Source organism: Artibeus jamaicensis, unplaced genomic scaffold (assembly GCF_021234435.1).
Source record: "Artibeus jamaicensis isolate MK-2021 breed Jamaican fruit bat unplaced genomic scaffold, CSHL_Jam_final scaffold_916, whole genome shotgun sequence".
Classification (NCBI taxonomy): domain Eukaryota; kingdom Metazoa; phylum Chordata; class Mammalia; order Chiroptera; family Phyllostomidae; genus Artibeus; species Artibeus jamaicensis.
In genome coordinates, this window is record NW_026522059.1 from 9,807,007 (window position 1) to 9,834,641 (window position 27,635).

The window sequence follows — 27,635 nt, forward strand, 5'->3', positions numbered from 1 at the left end:
TCACAAGCGCGTGAGGGAGACAGGGTGAGAATACAGATTCAGGAGCACACACCATTCCTGAGGCAGCGTGGGAAGGTGGCGTGATGGGAACACAGGTCTGAGTCCCAGCCCAGCCCTTGACTGTCTGTACTACAGCGCACCTCCCCTCATCCTCGGAGCCACCCAGACCGACGCTTTCCCAGGCTGTTGATGTGGCACCGGGAGCCTGAGTTAAAGGAACTGCCCGAGGTTGGTTCAGGTCTTTCTGACTCTGAAGCTCCTGCAAGAGAGTTTTGCTACATGGAGCCTCACAGTCCCTAGTCCTGCACTGCACTTATCCTCATCTCTCTACCCCGTGACTGTCCATCTGTCTCCACCACACACACGAAAAGGAAAAAGGTGTAGTCCCATGAGAGAAGTCAGCAGTGAAGAAACATGCTACATGCCACATCGTTCTTTGGCGAGTCTTGGCTCCTGGGATTCTGTGCCTGACTCTCCTCCTCCCTTGAGCCCTTCAGTGTGAGCCCACTCACTCCTGGGAACCCTCCTTGACCCCACCCTCTCTCTCGAGTCAGGTGCTCTTGCTCTGCCCCCGACATGCCGCTGGATTCTCACCTCTGCTATTCCAGCACCCCTCACACTCTGCCCATCCCCCACCCAGACCCCGCCCAGCGTCTGCGGCATCACCAGCATCTGGCACACTGCCCAGGCCAGCGCACCATGAACGAACTTGACAGCTTGAATGAAAGCCTGTAGGTCGCTGTGTAGGTAGGTGGTCCCTGAATGGCACCATTTCATTCGACGCTGATGAGATGCCATAGGAACTTAGCTCTTGTTTATATCAATTAGTCTGTGGTGAAGTTGGTTTTGTTATATGTCATTTCACTGCAATTCCAAGAAGCTGCTGACTTGCTATACAGCACTTACCATGGAGAAAAAAAGGTGTCAGGGTCAAGTGCCACTGCCGGGGGCGTAAAAAAGATACCTGGCAGACGACTGCCACCTGAGCTTGGTGATTTTCAGGGAGAGAGTGAGCATTTAAAATGAAAAGCTCCTTGAATGGAGACCACAAACCTAGGAAAGTACAATGCTGTTTTACAGGATCTGTATCAGATTTTTAAAAATTAATTTCATTTATTGATTTTAGAGAGAAAGAAGAAGGGGTGGTGGGAGGAGGAGGAAGTGAGGGAGGAAGAAAAACGGGGGGAGAGAAACAAATAGAGAAAGAGAGAGAGAGAAACAGCAATTTGTTGTTCCACTTAGTTATGCACTCACTGGTCCATTCTTGTATGTGCCCTGACCAGGGATTCAACCTGCAAACTTGGCCTATGGCGATGATGCTCTAACCCATTGGTCCCCAACCTTTTTGGCATCAGGGACTGGTTTCATGGGAGACAATTTCTCCACAGACCCCAGGTGCGGAGGGTGGTTTGGGGATGACTCAAGTGCATTATATTCAAGCTCAATTTGTGCTGGGAGCCCGGGTCCTAACAGGCCCAGACCACTACTGGTCCACGGCCCAGGGGTTGGGGATCCCTGCTTTAAAGTGATTTTCACTTGGCATTTTTAGAATGGGAGTGATTCTGAAAGACAGTAGAAAGAAGCCTGCATAAAATGAACTTAATTGCTCAATTTTTCTCCCAGTAATGGACTTCCTATCTTTGGGTCTTGTTCTACCACCCTTGCCTTGCACTTCAGCTACCCGCCTCCTCATCGCTCCCAGTCGCCAGTTCATCCCAGCCCCGGGGCCTTTGCATACACAGCTGCCTTTCCCTTGCACTCTTCCCTCTGCGCCATCCCTGCAGGTCCCTTCTGGTTCAGCTCAAATGTTGCCTCCTCTCAGAGGCTTTCTCGGACCCGCTCTTCTCAAGCAGGCCCCCCGTGATCCTGTATCACGCCAGTCAGCTGCCTCCTGCCCTCCCTGCCCACCCTGCCCCAGGCAGAGAGCTCGTTTCATAACTCTCGCACCTAAAATAGAGGTCTTGCCTTTGGCCTTGTCCAGTATGCTTTCTACCACCCCAGTGTGCTCTGGTGGCGCTACAGATACAATGTTTTAAAACAAAAAAAGTTTCTATTAACTACGATGACATCAGGAAATTAAATTAAGAAACCACTTTCCAAGCAACTGAAGTTTTATTTTAATGTTTCTATTTCATTTCAACTCCCAAATATAACAAGTACATCTTTGGAAAAGCACAGCACAGAGACATTAAAGCTTATCAAATGTTTTAAAGGCTTTATATTTTCTAAAGCTTTTATTATTCCTCCTCTGGCTCTATCATTGTCTTAATTTCACAGAAAACTAGCATCTCTTGATTCTATTTTACTGTTTGCCACAGGAATTATTCCAAATTTCTTAACTTCCAAGCAACAGATTAAATTCTTCAGACTTCTTTCAAAACAGCTAAGGGGAAATCCCTGATGATTTCAGCTGACAATTCCTTAATCAGGAAAAGATTTTAAATGCTAATCACCAGAAAAGTTACGGTTTACAGGAAAGAAAGGGGAAATGCTGACATATTGCACAACATCCCACGAAGAAAGCAGGGTTTATTAATCGAATGGCATAACTCACGCTGACAATTTTATCAAGAATGCCTAGTGATATCACACACTGTGTTGGAGCAAATGAGTTGTTTCTATTGTCACTGTTTCTGAGAGTCCAAGGTAAAAATAAAATTGACTCCTTTGAAGGTTTTATGGAAAAAAATGAAACATCGGACAATCTGTGCAAGCCCCCGCCCTGGCCCCCGACTTCCATGAAGATTCTGGGTTTTAAATGAAACAAAGAACTGAGCTGCAGACAGTTCTGATTTGGTGTCTAATTCCACCCAGAAGTGGAGAGAGTGCTTCCCTCCGTGGCTTCGGTCACTCGGCGGAGGACAGGAGGAGTCTGCCTCTGGCTGTGGGTGCAGATACGGAAGTTCTCTGCAGGTGGGCAGCAAGGCAAACGCCACGGTTGGCTCCCCAGGACAAACCCCCCCCCCAAGTTACAAGAGAAAGACGGTGTAAAGGTAGTAACTACCACTGTGTAACTGTGACCCCCAACTAATCTGGTAAAATCAGTCAGGTTTCCGTGGTAGTGATTATGTAACACATTAAAAATGACATCACCAGGAGCCCTGGGTTTTCCCCTTGCAGTTGACATCAACTCATCGATCCACTACTCGCTTTATTAGTGCTTTATTAGAAGTGGTTACAAACATGCAAGGCATTTATTTCCTAAACACATCTGGTTCATCATGACACTGTAATTCAGCAGTGGAGATGAAGTAAAATTTATCGTCTTCCGTAAATGAACAGGAAACAGAGACCAGAAGAGCGCCGGCAGCCTGACACAGGCCTCAGTGACTCGGTCCCAGAGTCCGCCTCAGCCTCAGTGCAGATGGGGCCTTAAGCTTTTACCCATGAGGTTGGCTAATCCAGGCATTAGATTATTCATTAGATTGGCTGAGGGAGTAAAAGATCACTGGAGAATGAACAAGACACGGGTAGGTACACAGAAGACTAAGGACAGGGACTTAAAGCCACCGGATTCCAATGTGATTACAGGGAAGTTAGTACTAAGAAACTATGAAGTTGGTCTTCATTTTAAAAGCTGTATTAAGTAGCCAAAATGGAAAGTGACCATGAACTTCCATTTAACCTGAGAGCAACTACTATCGTGTGGTGGGCGCTCATCACAGGCTGGGTGCTGCCCCACCCACCCACCCGCCCTCCGCTCACGCTCCCTTTTAGTCCCCATGGCAATCCCACCGCGTTCCGGCTCCCACCTTAGAGAGAAGGAAGTTGGGAGTATAAAGGTGAAGTAGCTTGCCCCTCATCTCACACCTGTCCAACTCTAGTCTGAGTTACTGACCAAGGATGTATCTGTCTTCTCTGGGCACTTAGGAGCTGGTCTCCTGAGTACCCTTCTGGGTCCTAGCAAAACATTTCCAGCACTTTCTGCTGTCTCATCCTACTAATTACATAAACAATTAACATTTCCCAGTAGAAAGATAGCATCGATCGTGCCTATTTAATCACACCTCATTCCACTTTAGTGTCCCTGCTTTAAAGCCCCGCCTATCACAGCAGAAATGAAAAAGAAACACCGGCTTCCAACTTCATGTGTTTTATTACTTTTCTGGGGTTCTCACAGCAGAGCTCTAACGTTCCCTCCTTGAAAACCTTGTAACCACAGACTGGTGCTTCTTGTTTCGACAGTCTAATCTTATTAGATCGCTGCAGGCCCTGCTCGGTTCTCTGCGATTTCGGACCAGCTGAAGCCGTGAAAAACATTACGGTGAAGGAGTCACAGACCTGACATGAAACTGGAGTTGTGGGAATTTGAACAACTAATAAAACACCTCGATGGGAAGCTGAAACAATGACCACAATGGAATGAATCACTAATGTTCACTTAAGATTTTTTATGCAAAGTCCCCAAAGTGCTCCATGAATGTTTGATAACAGTAAACTCCTATGCAATAGTAAGTCCTCTCTGGACGCTCATGACACAATTCCTCCACGGACGGCTGGCCCGGACTCCTGTGGTTGTGCTCAAAATGCCCCCAGGGGCTGGCAGGTGGTTCCAAAAGTGCACTCCCTCTGTCTACAGAATAAAGACATTGTACAGAGGAAGAAGAATTTGAGCTGGGGCAGATTTTAGCAACTGACGTGTGCTTGCCTGAACTGGTGGGGGAGGGGACTGTAGGAAGTTGGGGGTGGGGGCTGGCCATGCAGCTCAGAAGGGAGAGAGAAGCAAATGGCTTCCCGAGGAAAGTAATTTAGAAACTCTTCTGCACACATCACCTTTGTATGATGTGGCCCCATGACTCAGTGTTCGGCTGTGTGCAAGTGAAACATTATTTCCCCTCTAGGTCTCTACGCTCCCTTCCCCAGATATAGCCTATAACCTCAACTGTCTCAGCAGCCAAAAGCAGATGACTAAGGACAAGGCCAGAGGGTGCAACTTTGGGTTGTTGTTTAGCCTGTATTACTGGTAGCAACCAGAACAGCATAAAATGCCACCATGAAAGGTAAAAAAAAAAATGTTCTCTGACTCAGGAAACACATCAGGAGAGGAGAATTTTCAACTGAGTGACTTTAAAGTCAATAACAAAATGAATATTGTGCTTGGGATTTTTCATCCTAAAGCAGAGAGCAAAAGCCTAAGACTCCGTAGTTAGCATCCTGTAACATTTAGGTCATGAAGAGTAATGAGAAGAATTTTCACTTTTCATTTGGGTTTATACTGTTTATAAAAAAAAGGTACCAGGCTCTAATTGGATTATAAACCCCAGCAGCACCTCTGGGGTGAGGGCAGGAGCCCAGATGGGGACCGAGACAGTGCGGGGGCGGCAGCCACTCCGCGTGGGTGAGAGGGAAGACCCCGTGCCCTCAGATCTGGAGTTGTTAAAGTAAGAACTTGGAAACGCAGGCCGCCATGTGAAATCTCTCCGTGTCGGTGTCGCAACTAACTGCTATAGGCATGCACGGCTATGTGGGCCAAACCAAACACATCTGTGGGCTGGATCCAGCTCACGGACTCTGGTGTCTGACCTCAGCGACCACAGCAGTGGGTTTTAACCCTTAAACAGTTAAAAGGAAACAAGATCTGACACATCCTCTGGGGAGTAAATTACACTGTTGCTCAGGCAAAAGGCTCTTTAAAACTCTACTGTGTGGGGTTTTATAAGTAAGTCCAAGAAGCTGATGAGTTCATTCTACTAACATTGTCCAGTTTCCAGCTTGGCCGCTGGAAGGAGGTCGGTATCAGGAGATCTGAGGGGCAAGTCAGGGAAGGCGGTCAGCGAGGAGGTGTTCTGTGGCACCCCAGTCTGAGGTCTCAACGACCGACTCCAAGCTGGGGCCCACACCAACTATTTAAAAACCCAGGCTTTGCTCTTTGCTGCTGCTGGAGACAGAGGGGCCCGAGACATGCGCCGACCCGGGTCTTCCAGCTGGCAGCTCCACGGGACCGATGGGAAGGTTCAGCCAGAGAGAAAAGAGCCGTAGTCCCCTTCTGCTCCGACGACACGTTGCAAAACGGAGACCACACGATGGCTGGCTGGCTGCCTGTCTTCCTTATCGTGCACAAGGCGTCACGCCATACGCCAGGCTTCTAGCCCTCTTCCTATTCTGCTCATGGAAGATTTCTAAACATAGCCATCGCACATGTGTTCAGAAGGAGGGGGGTTTCTATTTTAAAGAAGGGAAAGTTCCTTGTCTCTGGCTGTGTGGCTTGAAATGGACAACCCACTAAGGCCTACCAGGAACCAATGATCCTCGGTGTTAAAAGAGAGGAAGGGAAGGCAGATTTGGGACTCTTCCCTCCACACTCAGTGGGAGGAGAGCTGACCCGTGGCTGAGTTACAATAGGCTGGGGGAAATCTGTCCTCACTGGCCTGGCTACCACCTTAACCTGCTGTTTCACCCACTGCCTAACACAGGGACAACACTAAGTCCTGAACTTTGCAGACTGTTTACATTTGCCAGGCACAGGTCTGAGTGCTTTGCATGTATTAACTTATTTAGTCCTCCCACAGCCCCGAGGACGCAGGTACTATCATTAGCCCCGTTTTACAGAAGTGGAACCTTAAGCACAGAGGCTAAGTATTTTGCTGAAGGTCACACAGCTAGTGACGGGGGAAGAGGAATCCACACCCAGACAGTCTGGCTCCGGTGCCGTGCCCTTTACTATTTAACTAGACAACCTCTCAAAATGAAGATGGGATAACAGGGTGACTGCCATAATCTGAGACGGGGCTACCTGCTGAGTAGTTCGAAGACTTGGAAGTTTTCTTCTGTTCTAGTGGAAAAGAAATGTGCTGCTCTCACCTTTTGTGTAGGTCTCAGAAGAGCAATTACGCACATAGAAAAAACACCAGAGAAATTTCAATACACATCTGACTCCAGTGCGTGCACAGCGAGTCTGCACCGCATCGTTTTATACACAGACATGCGCACACACATATTCAGGCACAATCACTGTGCGGAGGAGAGAGGAAGGGGCGGGGCGGTGGCCGGAAACAGCTGTCTCTCAGGGGTCCCAGCCCCTGCACATCTCCCTTACGGTGCAGGTCTTGTGTGAAGTGCAAGTTTGTGATTTAAAGGGGAGTGAGTTTTTTTGTGGAACACGGCTCCTCCGAGCAAGCCAATTAACAGTTCACCTGGTGCTCAACAGAAAAGGGAGAACTACAGCTCGTGAGATATGAGTGTCTGCGCAGGACTGACTGGGAGACTGGGCCTCGGCCTGACAAACTCGCAGGCGTAATCTTTAGTGTAGTCCTCGCCTTACACACTTCAGAAACTCAGCTTCCTGCATGAACTGCAATCAAATTAACTTCAGTGTGTATTACCTCAAATTTTCTCATATTATTCTCAAGCATTTCTCCAAAGACAAAATCTGTGAATCCCGAAAGAGCGCCCAGTGAACACGGAAGCCTGCAGTGTGACTAATGATGCTTTACTGTTGTTAAGTGCTTTTCTCATTTCTAGCTCTCCTAGACTATACGCGCTGTGAAGGCAGGAACCAACGTGTAACAATGACTGACAATACCTATCCAGTGAGAAATAAATGCCACGCAAATTCCTGTACTAAAGGGCAATGATGTACCTCAACCAGGAAAGTCACGTTGTACGTGCAGGTGTGTGTTTCTAAGCTCCTCGACCAGGCGAGCAACTCCCCTTTACCTTCCATTTACTCAGCGTCTATTTCAATGTAACTCCACATCCCTTGCTGGGCGATCTCACTCACTGCCCTATATCCACCAGATGCCGGAGATGCCCAAATTCTTACGTCTCCGCCCAACTCTTCCCCTGAGCTACGGATCTTATTTTCCAGCTGCCCCCGGGATATCTCTGCCTTACAGGAGCAGCTCAAGGCCAACGTTCCTAGAACTAAGTTTTACCTTCACCTCCCCAGCCCAACTACACTTCCCCTTCTCCGGAGTGAGGGCTTGTTCACTGCTGCAGCTAAGGTGAGACTCTGGTGCCAGACAAATCCATAACCACATTTTCAGGAGACACCGACTAGTTGTGTGACGTTAGGCTCCTCTGAGTTTAGACTTCTACCACTCTAAGACGGCCACGATGTCCCTTATACACCGTAGAGTTGTCACGAGGACTCAGTCAAACCACACAGTAGATTCCTTAGCTCAGTGCCTGGCACACTGTTCCGGCAGGAAAATGGTGCCTTCACTGTTCCCCAGGCCAGCAAATTCGGCCTAAATGTCTCTGACCCCCTAACCGGGAGAACTCAAAGCCGTGTTCACTTCTGATGGTCCCCCCACACCCTCTGAATTCAAACGGCCCCCAAGTCTGTCAACTCTGCTCCTCCAGCTCCTAACTGGCTCCGTCCTCGCCATCCCCACTGCTCCTGCCTTCACTTCGGCCCTCGCTTTGGATACACCACGGTCACCCCTTGCTAGTTTGTTTCCTGGCTCCTGGTCTCTCTGCACTGGAGCCCACACATCACAGTGACACCGCAGCCACCCGTTAGAACCTACATCCATCAGGTCGCTCCTGTGCCTGAAAACCGTCACTGGCCCCCACAGGGAAAGTCCGCACCCACATTTTAAAGAAACAGGGTGGGAGCTATCACTCACCATGTTAATAACTTACCAGAACCTTTCTATATATTTTTCACGCAATCATCACACCAATGCCAGTGAAATAAATATAATTATCCTTGTCTTAGAGATGAAAAACACAAGGCTACTCGTTACCCACTAATGGAAGTCGAATGTCGGTTCACAGCCAGGTTTGACTCCGGCCTGTACCTCTGTCAGAGTGATGAATTCCCATCTTATCCATGGAAATAAACTCTCAAGGTCAAGGCACAAAATGCAAATCCCCTTCAAATCTCTTAGAAAGGCTGAACACAGCCCATGGCCAGTGCTTCCCTTAGTGTTGGGAAGGACGCTGTTCCTCTGGCCGACATGAGGGGAAGGGGCCAGCACACATCCCCTGTACCATTGGACCAGCTGTTTTCTCTCCATTCATGCTGAGTGTGCAGAGCTGGATTCGTGTACAGCAATTGGGGGACACGGGTCAGACAGCCCCTGCAGTGCCGAGAATACTGTCTGTCCCTCCCAAACAACTGGAGGGGCAGAGACCCTTTGTCTTTGCATTCGTGGCGCCCGGCATCACACTCACACACAACAGACAGCTGATTTATACACTTGTGTGGAAAAGTTAACACCCCCTCTTCTTTGTCTTGTAATTCAGCTCCTTCAACAGTCATCACAAACTTCAAGTGGGTTGAGTGTGAATTAGGAGGATCATGAGCGGGCCCTTGGTTGGCCCTGCACCACCGATGATCTTCTGGCCACGGGGCCTTGCTGGCCTTCGTGGTCTGCACTGCGGGTCGGTGCTGCACGCTCAGCCCGACTCTGCAGGTGTCCCCCCAGCTGAGAGCAACATCTGCAGAGTAAGGAGTCCGACAGTTCCCACGGACTCCTCTGAGTCAAAGCTGAAGTGCAGGTTCATGGGTGGAGCCAGCAGCTCTGAAACCTGCCCCAGGTTCTGGTCTAGTGTGGTCAGGAACAGGAAATTGAACCTCTGGTATTTTGGGCTTTGATTCCACCCTGCCCTTAAACAGCACTCAGTGACAGTGGGGTCTGTACACGTGGAAAGAATGAGCTCATCGCAAGTGTCCAGTGGAAAAACAGAAGATGCTGGGAGCATGAGGCTAAAGCTTCGACACTGCGTCTACCTGCTTCGTGTCCCGGTGTGGCGAGCGCTGTGCTCACAGGCTCTTGGTCCCTATTCCAGAGGCCCACCCACTTCCTGAGCTTGTGCAGTAGTCGAGTGGAACCTGCGAGAGGATTGCTACAACCAATCTGGCAGCAAACACATTCCTGCACTCACCAAATTCTGGTATAACTTTGTCAAGTCCCTCAGACCTGGACTGGACCACTGCCCCAGGCAGGCTGCCTGACTCCCATCTCGGCTTCCTCTCTGGGGACAATGTCATTTGCCTTGCATCCTTGTTCTAGTACAGCACGCAGCACAGTGCCTGCTACATTGTATAAGCTCAATAATCAGTAGGACTTGTTAGAACTCCTCTCAATCCTTACCCTGCACTGATCTCCAGGTAAAAGCCAATGTCTCTGTAATGGTGGTGAGGTTCTTCCACATCTGACCCTCATTACCTCTCTGATCTCACTTCCTGCTTTGCTCTTCTTCACTCATTCCGTGTGGACATCTCTGTCATTCCTGCAACATGCCAGGCCTCCTCACGCACCGGGCCCCTCACACGGTCTGATGCCTCGTTTTTTGCCCCGTGCTCAGTGGAACAGTGCCTGGCACAGAGGAGACGTCCAAGAGATGTGTGTTGAATGAAGACACCAGCTTGTACGGTGAACTAAGGGTGCCTCGGGAGAACAGGAGCCCGGACTAAGTACCCTACTGACTGCAAAGGACTTGATGTGTTTGGTCTCCTTCTGAGGGAACTGGGACCCAGATAACAAGAACCTATTCCAAGTGCTTCCACAAATTATTCGTTTAATCCTCACCCCGCCCTTCAGCTGTGTAGTGAGGTATGATTGTTAGTGCTTACCGTATGACAAACAAAGCTCCGAGAGGTTAAGTAGTTTGCTCAAGGTCACAAAGCCAGTGAGTACCGTGGGCTGGCTGTCATGTGCCCCTGCCCCGGGTACCTGCAGGGCTGATGACTATTTTGAATGTTCTTTATTGTCTGACTCTCGTTGATTTTACCGTCCCCTCTGATGCCAGACACAGGCAGGCGGTTCCCCTGGCGCCTCCCTTTCCCGGCCCTGCTTCTGGGGCTCTGGCGCCCTCCTCGGCTGGTCCTGCTTAGGTTGCCGGGGGCAGGTCAGATGGAACAGGTGAGGCGGGCTGTTCGCTTCAGGGACAGGATGGCCTGTATGTTCCGTTTTGTTTTTCTTACAACTCATACTTCACCAAACCAGCCAGTCGACAAGACATGGAAATGCATTTTTTCTTCAATAGTCAAATAACGATAGGATTTGAAGTCAGTGGGCCAGACAGGGTGCTCTTTGGAGCTCAAGCTGCTGGGCAGGCGGGATGATTAAGAACTGCTCAGGAGGACACAGAGGTCCGAGGGAATGTCCTTCCATGGCTCCCTCACCTTCTAGTGCCAGTCCGTCCTCACATCAGCACGCGGTCCCTGCTGAAGCCTTCTCAGGCCGGCCCCATCCTCGGCCTCCTGCCTCCCGCCTCCCTCCCGCAGGCTAAGCACCCTGCCCTCCACCACAGCGCTGGCTGAACTGTACCGAACGCTCCCTCCCCTCCCACGGACCATGCACTGGAGGGCAGGGACAGCGCCAGTCATGTGTGCGCGCCTCACTGCCGCAGGAGTAAGAACTGTTCCATCCATAAATGACTGGTGAGTGGAACAGTGCTACCCTTCTGAGACACTACAACCTCTTAGATCTCTGACTCTGCCTTGGCAGCTTTGATCGGGCTCAGATGAGATCCAAAGGACACAGCCCTCGTTCCCGTTCAGGAAAGCCAAAGTGATGTGGTCAGGGGAACTGTCTGCAAACACATGGCAGGCTCTTGCCAGCCACTCAGTTCTGCAGCTGGCCTCAATGAAATAAATTACCCCAATTCTCATGACACAACTGTATTAAAGGAGTCATCTACATTCTCCTTAAGGGTCTTCCCCTCTCTTTCAAAAGGCAGCACAATAATAAATTATTTCCTCCCGATTCAGCCAACACACTTGCTGATGAGAAAAGCTTGTATCAACCAGAATATTTATAAGCTCTTGAGTTCTACTGTGCCCAGAATTTAAAATACAGAATGTTTGTAGGTGATGCTAATAATATTTTCAAGGGCTTACTTTCAGGCCCGTTCATCGGGTCACTGCAAAAGAGCTGGCAAACGCAGGGAAAAATAACAAGCACGTTCTTTTACAGAAGCAGACTATTTACAAAATGCAGAGTCTTGAGTGAGCATACAGATAGATATTTCTGCAGTAATGGGACAAGGAAGTACATTTTAAGTATCGGAGGAGCAATCCCTATGGGATTATGAAGTGAGACTCTTCAATATCACTCAAAACAATCCTATCAATGCTGAGTGAGGATGTGAACTCTGAAGTTATTAAGATGAATTTAAAAAAAAAAACATCCTGCTTATTCTGAAACAATGTTGACCTGAGTCGCAAATCGGTGACAACAAACCACATACCACAAAGTAGTTAAATGAATCAGAAGTTCCAGGTGGGGCGTAAATTAAAAAGGAAAAAAAAAAACAAACTAAACCCATAGATAGTAAGAACCACTGACCACGTTCAATGGTATTCCATTGAATTCTTCCAACAAGCTGGCCCATTTCCACAGCTGAGAACTCTAAAGTGAAGGCAGTTGCAGGAAATCCCCTACACCCCCTAATTAAGAGGGCACAGCTACGGGGTTTGGGGTGCTGGTGAACAGTCAGCATAGCCAAGGGTGGACAGGAAGGTCTCTGAGGCCAGACTGCCTGATTTTGAATGCAGGCCTCAACACTTACTGGCCGGGAAATTCTGAGTACGTTTCTTAGCTGTATGTCTCAACTTTCTCATCTGTAAAACGGAGCAGGCACTTCAGAGGGCAGTGGCCAGGATGAAGGAGTTACCGTTCACAAAGCGCTTGCCACAGTGTGCAGCTCTCTGCAGTACCCTCAGCTGACTTCGAAGCCCCCACGTTTCAGCTTCCACATCAAAGTGAAGCCCGCAGATTAAGTCTCTGCAACATTTCATACTTGCTCTGCATTGTGTAAGTGACAAATAAAAGTTAATTAAGATGTTCTACTCCAGTTTTCAGAGTTTCATTCCAGAAGGAAGAGTTAGTGTTGAGGAGCAGGCATCAAAGAACAGAGAATCTGGCTGGGCAAAGGAAACCATTTCTACCTTTCAGAGCTACCTGAAAATGGAATGCACTGTGGGTCCCAGGAGGTGCCTCAACCTGAGGTGACTGCTCAGGGGAGCCTGTATCAGGCAGACCGGCACCGCTCCCCGATCCCCGCTCCCCATGTGGGAGACGGGAGGACGGGGCAAGATAAGCCCCAGCTTTATCTATGATTCCACTTTGACACTGGAGAAGATTATTGGCTTAAAGTGCTGCTTTCTGCCAGGCATTCTGAAAGGAATGTAACTTGAGTGACATCACGCGCAAACACTTACCTCGACCGCAAAGCATGAAAAGTATGAAAGAAAGGCTATGAAAAATGGGTGTGTTCACGGGTGAGTGTGAGATGTTCATTGATTCATTGATTTTGGGGTCTCCTGCTGCAGAATGGCCCCGCCAAGTGATGACGGTAATTGAATTGAGTTGAATAGTAAGTTAATCGATTATGAAGAACTTTATGCTTACCACGAGAAAGCAAATCCTTCCTGAATTTCTACATATACTCTGTATTTTCTATGCAAAAAGTAGTCAAAGGTCCTTGGTTTTCATAAGGAAAACTGGCATTAGTGATTTTTTTTTTTATTCTGATTTCCTACAAGAAAAGAAGTAAAAACGCTGGTCCATTTTTGTTCCAGGAAAGAAAATGTCTTGGCCATTTTCCTCCAGAAATAACCAGCCTTGAGCCTTGAGTAGGCTTCGCTTTAGCAGTTATCATCTCCTGTGTGTGTGCAAGAACATGGGGAGGAGGGTCTTAAAAGCTTTGGCAGACACTACTGTGAGGACACAGCCCCCTCCCCCCCACCTTCCCCAGCCCTCTGCCCCACCCTGGGAACAACAAGAAAACTTCTCCGGCAAAACCCGTCCATTTGCTTTCATACCACAGGCATGCTCGCTCTCATTCTCGTACTCACTCATGTCCTCTTTCACTCCACCCATGTCTCGCATGTCCTCTGGTACAGGAAAGGGGGGCTACAGTGTTCATTCAATATGCTGGGCACAGAGGGGATGTTGGTTGGAAAGCTCCCAATGAGGCGTTAAATGCCACTGCCCCTGACTCTGTGAAACAGGGACACTGCCTAACAGGGCACACTTTGGAGGGCCCTGCAAAGACTGAGTTGAGTTCACCAGCAAAGCTCTTACCGCACAGTCGAGTCTGGGTGAGCTCTCGCTATTGTTATTTTTATTATTACTCAAGGGATACTCATTTGCAAAAATAAGAATTTAAACTACAATTCTTACTGATACTTTAATAAATAGCATTTAGTCTCCTTTGACAGTTCTAAAGGCACATGGGTCAGGGTTACACAATAGTTTAGGATCTTCATTAGAGGCGACAATTATCACTGAGCCACAATACGCTTAAGTGCTAGCCAAAATAATATTTTAGTTAACAGAATATTCAACACATTTACTACAGCTAAAAAACTAAGCAAACACAGAAACACTGAACAAATCCAGCTCCTTAAATACATAGTTTGCTACTGCTTCCCTTTACTAAAGTTCAAGCTCTGGCTGTTCACCTGGCTGACACTTCCCGCCACTGCCAAAACTAAGCTACATCAATGCATACTGAAAGTTAAGGAACAAATAAGGCAGAACAGGTGTGATACATCATGAAGGCATTAATTATCCACTCTCCATCCTCCGTCTCCTTCCTGGCCCTCCCAGACCTGGTCAGAGGTGCGCTACCTGCAGACAGGTGGGCAGAGCGAATGAGAACCATTTAGATACACACACAAGGTCCTCTCTCTCAGGATCAGGGAGAATGATCAGCCCGCCCTTAGGGCCTCTATTTTAGGGGAGCTTTCTGAAAGGTACTGAGTCCTTCTCTGAAGAACCCATCCTCTCCGACCAACTTCTAACTTTTTTTCCCCACCAAATGGCTTTTGTGGGGGCTCTTCTCACATGTCCGGTAGCTGGTAAGATCCAGATGGTGGCACTGACCCCCCTGAAGGCCTGCGCCTTTTTCTTTCTTTAACGGACACACAGAGATGAGCACACCAGGAGCGCCCGCCAGGTGCAGAGGCGAGGCTGCCAGGCCACGGGCACCAGTCTAGGTGCACGAGCCCGGGGCTAACGCTCAGCGCTTCTCCTGGAAATGAGGGCTCCGGGGGCAAACTACAGTCATGAAGAGGTGCTTTCCCTTCTTCTGCAGCCACACTCGATGCCATCACAGCCGCACGGCATCTGAGAAAGTCCAACCTATTTTAAGTAGTTTCAGGTGACAGATTATTGGCCCACAATGAGACCCAGACTGATGGATAACGGAGGAGAAAAAGCTCACTGCGCTGTGAACCGCAGCTAATCTAGACTGATAACACCAGAAGAGACACACATCTCCACTTTCAAGTGTTTGCTGGGTGACATCACACTGCAGATTTAATCAGAGTGCTGTCTGGAGCACCCGGTGCGTGTCACATAACAGTACTCGAGTACCTTCGAGAAAGACCTCAGACCGTTGTCAATGAGTTAACTCATACTGCAAAACAAATTTCCCAGGTGAGTGCGCAATCTTCACTCCATGCCCTCTTCCTTTGTATTCTTTCAGGTTTAACTCCAACCCCGTGAGATCTGTCTTGAAAAGACCTACGGTTTTGTTTTAGAAAATGATCCTACAAGGTAAGACAGTTTCAATGATGCACTTAAGAAAGTATCAGATTAAAGCTTTTGACTTAGGTTGGTAAGATAAATATCACAGTATCATTTCATCGGGGGAAATGCACATCAGAACAATGAGATACCACTTCACACGCACTAGGATGCTACAGTCACAGAGACAGAAAGTGACAAGTGTCGGCGAGGATGTGGAGAAACTGGGACCCTCACACACTGCTGCTGGGAATGTAAAATGGCGCAGTCGCTTTGGAAAACAGCCTGGCAGTTCCTAAAAAGGATAAACACAGAGTTACCACATGACCCAGCAACTGCACTCCCAAACACCACGAGAAATGGAAACGTACGTCCACTTGTACACGGATGTCGACAGCAGCAGTATGCTTACAAACCACAGCGGAGACACAACTCTAATGACCACCAGCCGACGAATGGATAAAGACAACTGCGGTACAGCCACACCGTGGAATGTAATTGAGAACCAAAAAGAATGATGTTCTGGCACATGCTACCACATGGACAAAGCTCGAATGCATGATGCTAATGAAGTGAAAGAAGCCAGTCACAAAAGGCCACACGTGCATATTTATAAGAAATGTCTGGGACAGGCAAATATACAGAGACAGAAAGAAGACTGGCGGTTGCCTAGAGCTGGGGGACTTGGAGGAAAAGGGAAAAAGTGAATACTACTTGAACAGGATTTTTTTTTTTTTTTTTTTGGTGAATGTTCTGAAATTGTGGTAACAGGATCACACAACTCTGGGAATATATTAAAAGTCACTGCATTGTGCAGTTTAAATGGGTCATTTGTGAATTTTACCTCAATAAAGCTGTTATAAAAAAGGATGGAGGGAAACATGATTGACCAACTGGAGCCAGAATTGCTTCCTGAAGGATTCTATGCCCTCCTCTCTTACCACCTCAGTGAGCCACCTGTCCGCTAAGAGGGCAGGACCTAAAGAATGGCTTTCAGAAGTTTTAGCAGCCTCACTAAAGTTTAAAGTAACCCTGCTCCTTGTACTACTCGGTGTCCTTGAGGACGCAGCTCTTCTTCTGGTTTTCTCCCTACGTTAATAAGTACGGAACTTTCCACACAGTACATGCTCAGCTATCATTTCTTGAATTCAAATATATATTTTTTTAAAAACCCAACTGGAGTCCATAAATAAAAGTCAAACCAAGACTACTGTGCATTGTTTGAGGAAAGCTGATCAGCACCGCTACAGCTATTCACCAGACCAAATCTGGGGCACCTGAAATGCAAGTCAGTCCCTCAAATATTGATCAGTCCCAGTTGTAACAGTGAGATTCATGCTCTTCAACTGCCTGGTTTGTATCGCCCTCAAGAAAATCTGAAACTTCCTGGACAGAGGTTACTTACAAAGTGAGTTAACAGGTAAGATCCCTGCGAGTACCGAGTGGGGCAATGCTCCACTTCTCTGATACTCAATGCCAGAAATTCCCCAGGTGGTCTGATGTGGTGGTTGCTGTTTGTTTGGCCTTTTCCTGTATGACAGTTTCACGTTCACGAGGCTGAACCTTGGGTTCGCCAGCCTGGGTTTACACCCGAGCTGTCCATCTCACCGCCAGCCACGTAACCAAGGTGCAAGTCATCAGACATCCGCATACCTCAGTCCCACCATTTGTAAACGAGAATACGCAACACACGCCATGGGGTGTCTGCGACCACGGAGGGCCTAGAAGGGTGTCTCAGTATGGCAAGTGCTCAACAGTGGAAGCACTCACTGTAGCAGAATTTAAATTTGCACGCAGAACTGAAATGTGCAGAATCCCGGAGACAGAACTCGGGCATAGCTACCGCTACCACCGAGAGGGACGTCTGGCATCGTGTGTAAACCAGGCCTGCTCGGGCAGGTCAAAGTGAAACTATGGCTCACCCTCTCCCCTAATTCCTGCTTGGGAAATGCCACTTCAGACTGAAGGAGGTGTTTTTGTAAAAGATAACTTGTTTGAAACATTTCAGGTTTTCTTAACAAAATTCTTTTGATGATACAAAGGGCTTTTTTGCCCTATTACCTTTTCCTAGCTTCTCCAACCTACAATTGCTAGTGTGGACACACTGAGAATACTCACCAGTACCTACGTTCTCCTCTTCCTCCTGGGTCTCTAACTGTCCGCTCTTCTAGCATTCCCTGTCGGTAGGTGTGGTGCATGTGACTCAGTCCTGGCCAAGAAAATGGGAGTGGAAGTGACCCTCCCAGTCTATACCTTGCCCAACCTCACACTTTCCCTCTGGACCAGCTTGACCGGAGGGGACTCGGGAAGAGGGAGCCACAAGACAGAAGGAGCCTGGGACCTTGGATCATTTTCTGCAGCGACTGCCCCCAGGCCCTCAATCTGCACTGAACTGCACAGGAAAAATGCACAGTAACAAGCCACTGGGGTTTTGGAGCTGTTTATACAGAAGCACCTATTAGTTACTCTAATTAATACAGCTAGGTAAAGCCTTGTTAATTATTGTTTAGCGGATGCAGTTTGCTTCCAGAATAGTTCTTTCTCTGTTAGATACTGACAACAAGGATACTAATAAAAAGCACTTCACAGATTCCTTCTGCCTTAGTCTCTTTTACCATCAGTGATCACTGGACACAATCTTTCAATCAGACCCACAAAACACAGCCAGGTGCCTCATCTGATCCTGCCGGATTCCTCTTGAGAGGACATGCCTTTTGCACTGTGGTACTTGTAATCTTAATACAGATCTCTTTGCAGAGCTGGCCACAGTATATCTCTTACCGTGCACTTAATTAATCATTCACCATCTCAAAGAACTGTTTTATAATTATATCAAGCTCTGAGGAGTGGGCTAATTTAAAACTGTAAGGTAAAAATTAAAAGCTATCAGCAAACACTGATTACGTTTATTTACAATTTTTCATATAGCTCTTTAAAGCAATCTTTTAGTAGCCCAAGCATTTAATGTAACCACTTTTTTTTGGCATTACAGTTACAAATGCAATGAAATGTAAATGCAATCTTTTATGATTACAGTCTCCAGCCTCTGGGGATGAATAAGCAAAGTTAGTACTACTAACCTTGGTAATACCAAAGTTAGTTTTGGTAGTAATACCTTGGGTGTTAACACCATGGGGGACCTTCTGAAAGTTTCTATTCTTGCTTGCTATGTCCTCCTTTCTCTCTCCCCTGTAATGGTCTTAGTGCTCACTACAATTATAGCTTTTTATTTGCTTGTTTGTTTGTTGCCTGATTTCATTGCAAGACTGTAATTCCTATGAAGGTAGAGCTCACATCTGTTTTAGTTTACCCTGTAAGTAGTCAATGAATGCCTCTTGTCAGGCACTGTTCTGGGAACGAGAGAATTAAATGTAACTAAGATACGGTACCTGGCCTCAAGCTGCTTACAGTTGGTGGAGGAAATAGGCAGAAAGCCTACAGGTGATATACCCTGGGTGGGTGCTACTCTGCTGTACTTGCCACTTCATACTTCCCTGGTTCTTGGTGAGAGTAGGGGCTGTCTGGCTGTCTGGCTGTCTGATGCTAGCCCACCCTGCCTGAGAACTGCCCCCTTTGCATTCACACGGGTGCCCAAGCACTTTGTATCACGCAGCTCTGTCTCCTTGACCACAGTTGCCTGGATGATAGCAGGCTTGGGGCCTGTGCTACACCAGCCACCTTCTCTCTTCTGAGAACCAAGAGATTCTAATCAGGCTGAGCTCCTTAGTTGGGCTGAAAGAGGATCTATAACCCAGAATGCGAGGTGGCGGCCATCTTCGGCCAGGTGGCCCGGGATCCTGAGAAAACTAGTCTAGAGAAAGAAAAGAGAAGCAAGTCATGGAAAGGAGAGATGAGAGGGTTTGTGGACCGAGAAAGATGTAAAGAGCCCGCTTTGTATTCTGGTTCTAGTCCCCTTTCCCGTGAGACACCCCAACTTCTTTATAACTTCTTTACCAACTTCTGTTTGCTGCTGTTGCTATCTTCTGCTTTCACTATGTCTTAACTGAGAGATTTCTATGTAATAGAAATATGAAATATTAATAGATTCTACTTAATTTCGTCATTCTCATAGCCTAAGACATATGGATTACTGCCAAAATATGTAGCTTTTTTCCTTATGTTGTAACCATGCCTCTGACGGGTTTTAATACTTCGGAATTCTCACCATGCTTCTCAGGTGCTGGCCTAGAAGTTCCCCATTTTCCTCACTGGTGACTTTATAATGCAGACCCGTTTCCATTCAAGGGCAGGACATCAGAGCCCAACATTCTTTACGCTCCTGTGAAAAACCCTGTCACATGTACACACCAGCTTCTGTGGCCAGTTAACATTCAGGGGAGAAAATAGTTCTTCTTATAAACATCAATGGCGTATTTGTACTCATAAACAAAAAGGCTTTGATAATGAATGCTTTGATTTCAGTGCGGCCGTCGATCAGCTGGCCTGATTAACAACTGCTCACTGGAGACACCAGGATCTGAACACACCTAAAATACATGGTTTTAAGGTCCTATCGAGAGAAGAAACTTCAGCTGTACACCTGGGGGAGGCGTATACTCTAGAGATTTTAGTATCAGTACACCCACAGACATTTGCTTCTTTTAAAGCGTATTCTTTTCATTATTCATCTTGGATCTGCCGGGCACTGTGAATGTAAGTGGAGTGAGCTCAGTCCTAAATGAGCCCCTGGTTTCCTGGGAAAGACAGACAAGGAAACAGGAAACTGTGAGGCCCTGATAGGTGCCACGCTGCAGACAGCAGCGTGAGTGAGAGGCGTCTGGTCCACCCTGAGCTCAGCCTCGGAGCTGGGCCGAGAGAACGAGCAGGGGTTAGGCAGACTCCGAGCAGAAGCAGAGGCAGGTTTGCTCTGGGAAGGGAGCACATGATGTTCATGCCCGAGGCAAAGACCGGGGAGAGAAGAGGGCCTGCCTGTCCACCCCAGGAATCCCGTAATGCTACTTGGACCAGGCGCTTTGGGTAACTGCCTGTATTTCCCTTCAAAGCTCCGGTCTCCAGTGCTTTCCACATGTTCTGATTACTCTAGAGAAAGTCTGATTCCGTTCAACACGTACGTGTTGAGGCGTTAGTAAGCTGCAGGCCCTGGGACCACGAAGGTGAGTAAGACTGGGGACAGAACTCATCCTGAAGCAGCCGAGTTGGGGGGAGAGACACCAGAGTCTGGAGTGTTAGAAAAATACATGCATAGAAGGAAAGGGGCAAGAATGCCTGAAATAAGAACACAGAAGCCAGCTTAACAGTCAGAAGTGAGAGGAGCATTTCAGACACAGGGAAGAACGTAAAGACAACGGCCAGGTATAATACTGTGGTAGCTGTGTACGGTGCCGGGTGGTACTAGACTTCCTGGGGGGATCGCTTTGCAAAGTATATAAATGTCTAACCACTGTGCTGTACACCTGAAGCTAATGTAATATTGAATGTGAACAGTAACTGAAAAATAAAAGCAAATTTCTTACAAGGGCAGTTGCCAGGGAAGAGGACCAGGGCATGGGGAGGAACCAACCCGAGAAACATCCAGGAGGAAAGCTAACGGAACAGGGGCCCCTGGGAGGGAAGGGGGAGGCTGTGTGTGGCCGCCAGGGCGGTGTGGGCGGGTGGTCCGCCGACTGGGTGGGGGCTGCAGGAGCGACCGCTGAGTCTGAGGGAACAAGCTGAAGCTGCAGTGCTGCCACGTCCAGGTGGACAGAGGAGTACTGAGAACAAGATCACGGCGAGAGGTCTCGTTCAGCAGCCAAATGTGGGGGCCCAAGCTGAAGCCGCGATAACTGGAATGACACAAAGAAAGTCACTGTGAAGGAGGGCCATTGGCCAGACACAGAATCCTAAAGAACAGGATTTTAGGTGTGGGCAGAGGACCAGGAGGAGGCTCACAACCCTGAACTGAGTGCCAGGCCTGTGAACCGAAATGTCACTGGTTCAATTCCCAGTCAGGGCACATGCCTGGGTTGCAGGCCAGGTCCCCAGTAGGGGACACATAAGAAGCAACCACACATTGATGTTTCTCTCCCTCTCTTTCTCCCTCCCTTTCGCTCTCTCTAGAAATAAATGCAATCATTAAAAAAGAAGAAGAAAAGAAGCTCACAGAGGAGATGGAGGAAGCAATGAGTTTCTAGGAGAATGAAGTCAAAAACTTTATGTGGAGCAAAGAGACCCAGTGAGATGAGATAGGGACTGAAACACTGCCGTCTGCAGGCTGCTGTCGCTGCCTCCCAGAGAGGTGTCCTGGGGCGATGGCGGTGACCAGGCGGCCCCGGGGGAAGAGACTGCGGGAGAGAGGGAGCCCTGGGCATTCAGATCACTCTAAAGAAGGCTGCTTGGGACGGGGAAGCGGGAGAAGGGGCGCCTGCCAGGTGCAGGGCCGTCTGGGCCTCCTTCTCCCTCGGCTCCCACTCCTGTGACAGGGACAGACAGCAGGGTGCGAGTGGGTTTCCAGGCGGAGAGGAAGGGCCCAGAGGTGGAGTGATGGTGCTGGGAAGAAGACGTAACTGACGAAAACAGTCTTGCAGGAGAAAGCTGTCCTCATGACGTACTCGAGTTGACAAATTTTAGCTTTGACATGGTAAGCAACATATGCCCCAAGGGCAGGCTTCTGTGTCCAGCCGCAGTCGCAGGCTCGAAACAGTGACCAGGGGCTTAAAGCCACCCCAGAGAGCACGAGACGAATGCTGGTCTCTCCGTCTGGAGGCTCCCCGCACAGTCCGTAAAACCCTACACAGACCGCGCACAGTGGCCCAGCTAGAAAAAGCTCACCTCCTCAGTAGCACCCCTGCGGTTCTGGGATAAGCAGTGAAAGTGCCCCCGACCCAGGGGATTACGGTCACTACTCAAACATGGTTTTCCCAGGCTGCACAGGAGCTGAGCTTTGCTTTGACATCAACTACTGCCTTCGGGCAATTATCACCCCTCTTTCCCGGCCTCAGTCTCTTCCTCTAGAAAAAGGAGGGAGGCAAGGCTGCAGGCCAGAGGGTGAGCCTCAAGTTCACAGGCACGCACGGGCTTTGTAAACTATAACCCTCTCCCTCCGCAGGCATGTGCTGCTCGATGCACGCGTGAAGCTGTGTTGGAAGCCTCTGAGAACGGGCAACTCTGGAAGAGACTGCTCCTTGGATAGTTGTTACTATTGTAAAGACTTATCAATACCAAGGAAAGTCAGTGTTACAGCAAAGACCTTCAGCTTTCACTGATGATGGTTTTCTTTGGACTTTCTGGTGGGTCTGTGAGCCTGTGGAGGGGCAGGAAGGTTGGGGGAGTTAAAAGACGAGTGTCACCTGAGGCACTGGGTGAGGGGCACCAATGTGCTGCCAGCAGCACTGCCCTGGGGGCAGCGGGCAGCGGAGACCGTACAGTCAGACTCCGACGTCCATCCTCGTCGTGGTTAAGAACTCCAGTCTTTGTCGAGACAAACCTGAGTTCAAATCCCCACTCAGTCGCTTACTGGCCACGACCACCTGGACAACCCAGCGGCACTGAGTTTCCGTTTCCTCACCCGTAAATCGGGCTAACATCTCCCCTTAGACGGCGGTCATGCTTGAACGCCAAGACATGTATGTGTTTGTGTGAGGATGCGTGTCCTGTACGGACTCCGCACAGGTAGCTGCCGTGCTGGGTCTTCGTTTCAGACTCCTTAGAACCTCCTACCATCCCCCGTGCAGCTGTTAGTTACGGCCACTCACAAAGCTTCCCGGGCGCAGTGCTATCTGAACGTACAGGTACAACGCATCAAATCTGTGATGGCACTTAAACGTGAAAACTCTTATTTTTCTCTGGGTCCTCAGGCTATAAAGCACGGAGCGGGTATTTTATGAATATTTTGGGGAGGAAGAAAGGGAGGGAGAGAGAAAAGAGGGAAAGAGGGATGGATGCTGAGAGCTGCTACCCCCCAGGTGATGTGAAATTCAAGGACAGAAGAATGGAAACCGGGCATCCCGGGGCTACTGAATGTGGTGAAGACTTCTCGTATGAAGCCGTTTTCTTGTGCTGACGTGACTTATTTTTCCTCCTCTACACGGATACAATCTTTCTCTCCATCTGGCTAAAGGGAACGAACCAGTTATAGCTCAAGTTTGATAACAAAGACCGCCCAAGGTAAATATCTGTTGTTTTCCAGAGCAAACCATGGCATTTGAGTTTTAGGTTATTTTAATGATAAGCGCCTCCAGATCCGGTTTCACTGGTGCTTTGTAGCACAGCGTGGAAGTGCATTTGACTCAAGTTCAACTATATTTAGAGTCCTTTTCACACTGCATCATTCAAGCAGATGTGGGGACAGCTGTTGCTATTCTTTCCTAGAATCTCACTGAGAGGAAAATTTTAGTAAGATTTTTAAAAATAAATTACACAGGTGTTGTCTCTGAGTCAATTAGCGCATTAGCTATAAAAAGAACAGGCTCCAAGATGGGAAGAGTTTTCTCTGTTTTGATCAATTGATTCTCTTTTGGTTGTATTATTTTTCCTCCCACAAAACAAAACATAAAGTTCTCCCTGGACTTTGTTGTTGCTTTTAGTAGATATTCTAATATCGTTGCAGAATAAAGTGAAGCCATGAAGTCCTTTCTTCAGATTCAGGTAACAGTGACTGACGTGGCACAGAATGCTTCCGTATCCACTGTGTCGTTTTCCCCAGGAGATTTAAAGGTAACCAGAGCAACAATGAATGCAAAGTCTTCGAAAAGGTGAGAGGTCAGAGAGACCACTGAGAATCCCAAGAACAACGGAATCTAAGTAGCCTGGGGTGAGCAAAGAGCACCCCCTGTTCAGCGGTCCTGCATGGGGGTGAAACCTCTCCAGCCAGCTGCCTCAGTTCCGAAACAAAGACTATGGAAGGGGCTGGTCTCACAGCCCCAGGCCACTCTGCCAGCCTCTCTCTGGCTCTGAAGGTGGTCGCAGCTCCGAGGCTGCCTGTCACTGGGGAGTCCTGGGCTGGCCTGGAACTCTCTGAGTGAGCAAAAGTCCACCTAAGGAGCTGTGAGAGTCAAGGAAACAGCCCATGTGCAGGGGCTATTTTCTAAATAAAGTGGGAGTACCAAAAAGTAAAAGTTTTAGCCTCTGAAATTTTATTTCAGTTATTCTAAAGCCAATAATAGTCCAGTGCCGTGCTGTGCCGTGGACCAGGGTGCCCGAGTGGAAACTTAGAGACAGGCAGAATGGGCCTAATCGTAAAATCACAGAAGAACCAAACCGGGCCTTTCTGCGGGCTCTGCCCGGACTGCGCTGTGTCTGCAGGGGCTCGCGCCCCCCCCACCATCAAGCAGTCCTTTTAAATTACCCTGTTTCACTGACATTCCCAGAGGCCAGTGAAACAATTTCCAGTTGGTCACAGCTAGTAAGAGAGGTAGAACGGTCACCTAAACACAGGTCCCTTGCCTCGAAGTTCAGTGCCTCCTTAAATACAGCAGTGGCAGTGGTGGTTAATAATTACTGTGTGTTTACTGTGTCAGGCACTGTGCTGACAGCTCTACACGGGAGGCTATCTTATTCCGTCATCATAATAACTAAATGATGCAGCTATTATTACTGCTCCTGTTCACAGATGGGGAAAGTGAGACCAGAGAGGTTACCTCACATGCCCGAGGTCAGACAGCCACTGAGACTCTAATTCGGGCACAATTAAGACTGTAATTCGGGCAGTTTGCTTTAAGACTTGGTAGATAGACAACAAGTATGCTGTGTGGCTTTCTTATAATAGCAGAGCTGCCCTCATCACAGTTTTCACCCACAATTTAGGTGAAAAAAGAGTCCAGGGCCGCCTAATAGGGCTCGACACCGGAGCTCCAACTCAAGTGCAACGCAGGGCGCCCAGCTCTCGCAGAGCCGACACGTGCATTCAGGGCAGCGCCGCGTCATCGCCAGCGCCCACGCACCAGGAGTCAGACACAGACAGCGCGTGGGGGACTGTGTGCTGAACAGCACTCGACCAAGGTGGCCGAGTCTTCAGTGATGCAGATGGAAGCATTGACTTCTTAGGGTCATGTCTGTGTTTTAAAATTAAGAGACAATGAAAATGGAGACAACTGTACTTGCTCGTGGGGCAAGTACAGTCATCTCCATTTTCAATTTAAAAAAAATAAAGAGACAAAAGCGTCACATCAAAAGGGTAAGTTTTGACTCTTAAATCAAGGGCATCAGGCGGGGCAGAGGTGAATAAATGCCCCACCAGCCACATGCAGCCTGCAGATAGGTTTCACTCAGCTCCGCACTGCTTTTAAATGTACCACCAACAGCCACTATTTAAAAACTAAGACATTTAATTAAAAAACCCAAACTTCCAGTTTCTCTAAGAAAACCTACAAGATGTGATACTAAACGGGGCACCTGTTCTCTAGCTCACCAGTGGCAAGAGAACCAGTCTTACCCATTTCCTTTCCTCCTGGGCCCCGATGGGATTGTGAGTTCACGCACTGAGCTGGGGAGAGCGTGGAGGACGACCTGGACAGGCACCAGAGCCTCCAAGATCCCGAATGACTGTTTCAACACACCCGACGGTGTACTCTGCAGCCCTGCTGTACAGCACGCTGACATTTTGGTCAGTCACCGACTCTTCATTTTTGCCTCAGATGACAAAATGAACCAACAGGTCACTCTCAATTTTGTTGTCTCCTAGATGAGAATGCCTCCAGCACTAAAGCGCCACCATGAAAATGGCCAGTTGGGCCAGCGACCTTTCTGTGGCTCCAGGCCCAACGGCCCACACCATTTTGCAGCGCTCTGCACACTTAGGGCAAACAGGGAACTCTGTCTCACCCACATGTGTTAAGGAAGAAGGGGTGCCATTAGCAAAAACTGTGCATCTTCTGTAAAGCCATCTTCATCTGCTTATAATTGCCAGGAGAGCTGTAGGCCAAACGTTTACATTCGCATGCGCTGACCCCTTCTGGGTGGGTGGGTGGGCTTTCTTCTGGAGAGAGATCTGCGGCCCCTGCTGCTCCGACTCAGGAAGACGGGGTCTGCGGGGCAGTGGCCTGGGGGCGAGTGCGCATCTGAGAAAGTCTCAAATTGCTAAATTAAATAGGTTTATTCCATCCAAATATAGTTCCAGATCAACTACACCAGTATAAAATGAGATTTCCCTTACTACATTCTGGATTTTATAATGTAATAAACATGTTTCTTCAATTAGTCAGGGAACTGCTATTGAATTTTCTCTTCCTTAAACAATCTACACACATTCTTCTGTCTGGGTCCTAGACAAAAAACTAGAAAACACGTAAGGGATCAAATGCATTGCTTGAATTACACACTTGGTATCATTTTATATTATTTTAGCTAGACTTCAAATGGAGACTTTCTTTTTAAACAAGGTTAATAAGATCATTTCTAAAGAGGATTTATTTTAATACTCTGTATGATGAAGGGAATATGCAGTTTCTTTCACTGATAAAAAATTCCTGCTTGTTAGAAAGTCTGCAGTGAACGCAGCTTTATTGCTTCAAATAAGCAGTTTGCACAAAGAATAATAAAACTGTTTAATGAAAGAACTTAATAGGCTTAGCAGATGTTGCAATCACAGAACATTTTAGGTAAATGGTTTTAAAAGGACGTTTCGTCCGTTCAGAAACAGTCTGGGAAAACCAAACTCGGTCGCTGAGTTTCCGCAGGCCCCTCCCAGGGAACAGAGGGCCTGTTTTTCTCTGGTAGAAACGCAGGACTGCGCTTGCAGTGAACCCACTTCCAGCAAAGGTGGCTGCGGGGAGTGTAATGATTTAGGTCCCACTACCCACGTGCCTGCTGCGACTGCGAATAAAGACACCCTGGTGGGTTCTTCAAATAGTCATCTTTCCGTTTGCTTGGCGACAGCTTTTGGGGTGCCAAGGAAAAGTGCTGCCTTCTCAGCTATTCAGCAACCACCAGGGGAGGACGCAGAGACGGCTGCTGCTCTCAAGGAGTTTCCACTGCAGCAGGAAAACAACACTCAGCAAAATACACGCTCACTGGTGTGCAACGTCCAAGCCGTTCTTACTAATGTATAGATCGTATAAAACACTACACTGGGCTTACTATGTCATTTCTCTGCTAACGGACACCACCTTCGGAAGGACAAACTCTTTAAGGCTGAAAAGCAGTGTCCTCACCCATCCACCCAGAGGTGGGCAAGCGTGCAAAGAAGCCGACGTGCTAAATGCACCGCTCACTTCTTAACAATAAAGGTGGGTGAAGTACTCGATTATTTTAATAAATAACACATTATAA

At 48.2% G+C, this 27,635-nt stretch overlaps 1 protein-coding gene across 4 annotated transcripts in view; it reads right to left on the reverse strand.

Annotated features, from left to right (window-relative positions):
• Window positions 1–27,635, reverse strand: part of NSMCE2 (NSE2 (MMS21) homolog, SMC5-SMC6 complex SUMO ligase) — a 194,886-nt gene that overhangs the window by 38,275 nt on the left and 128,976 nt on the right. The window contains exon 6 of one of the 4 annotated variants that reach the window (XM_053661135.1): window positions 3,740–4,573. The exons of the other annotated variants lie outside the window; for them this stretch is intronic. Coding sequence (XP_053517110.1) covers window positions 4,392–4,573 — 182 coding nt within the window. The 3' untranslated portion in view covers window positions 3,740–4,391. Of the gene's footprint in view, window positions 1–3,739; window positions 4,574–27,635 lie in introns of those variants that run through there. 4 annotated transcript variants of the gene reach the window in all.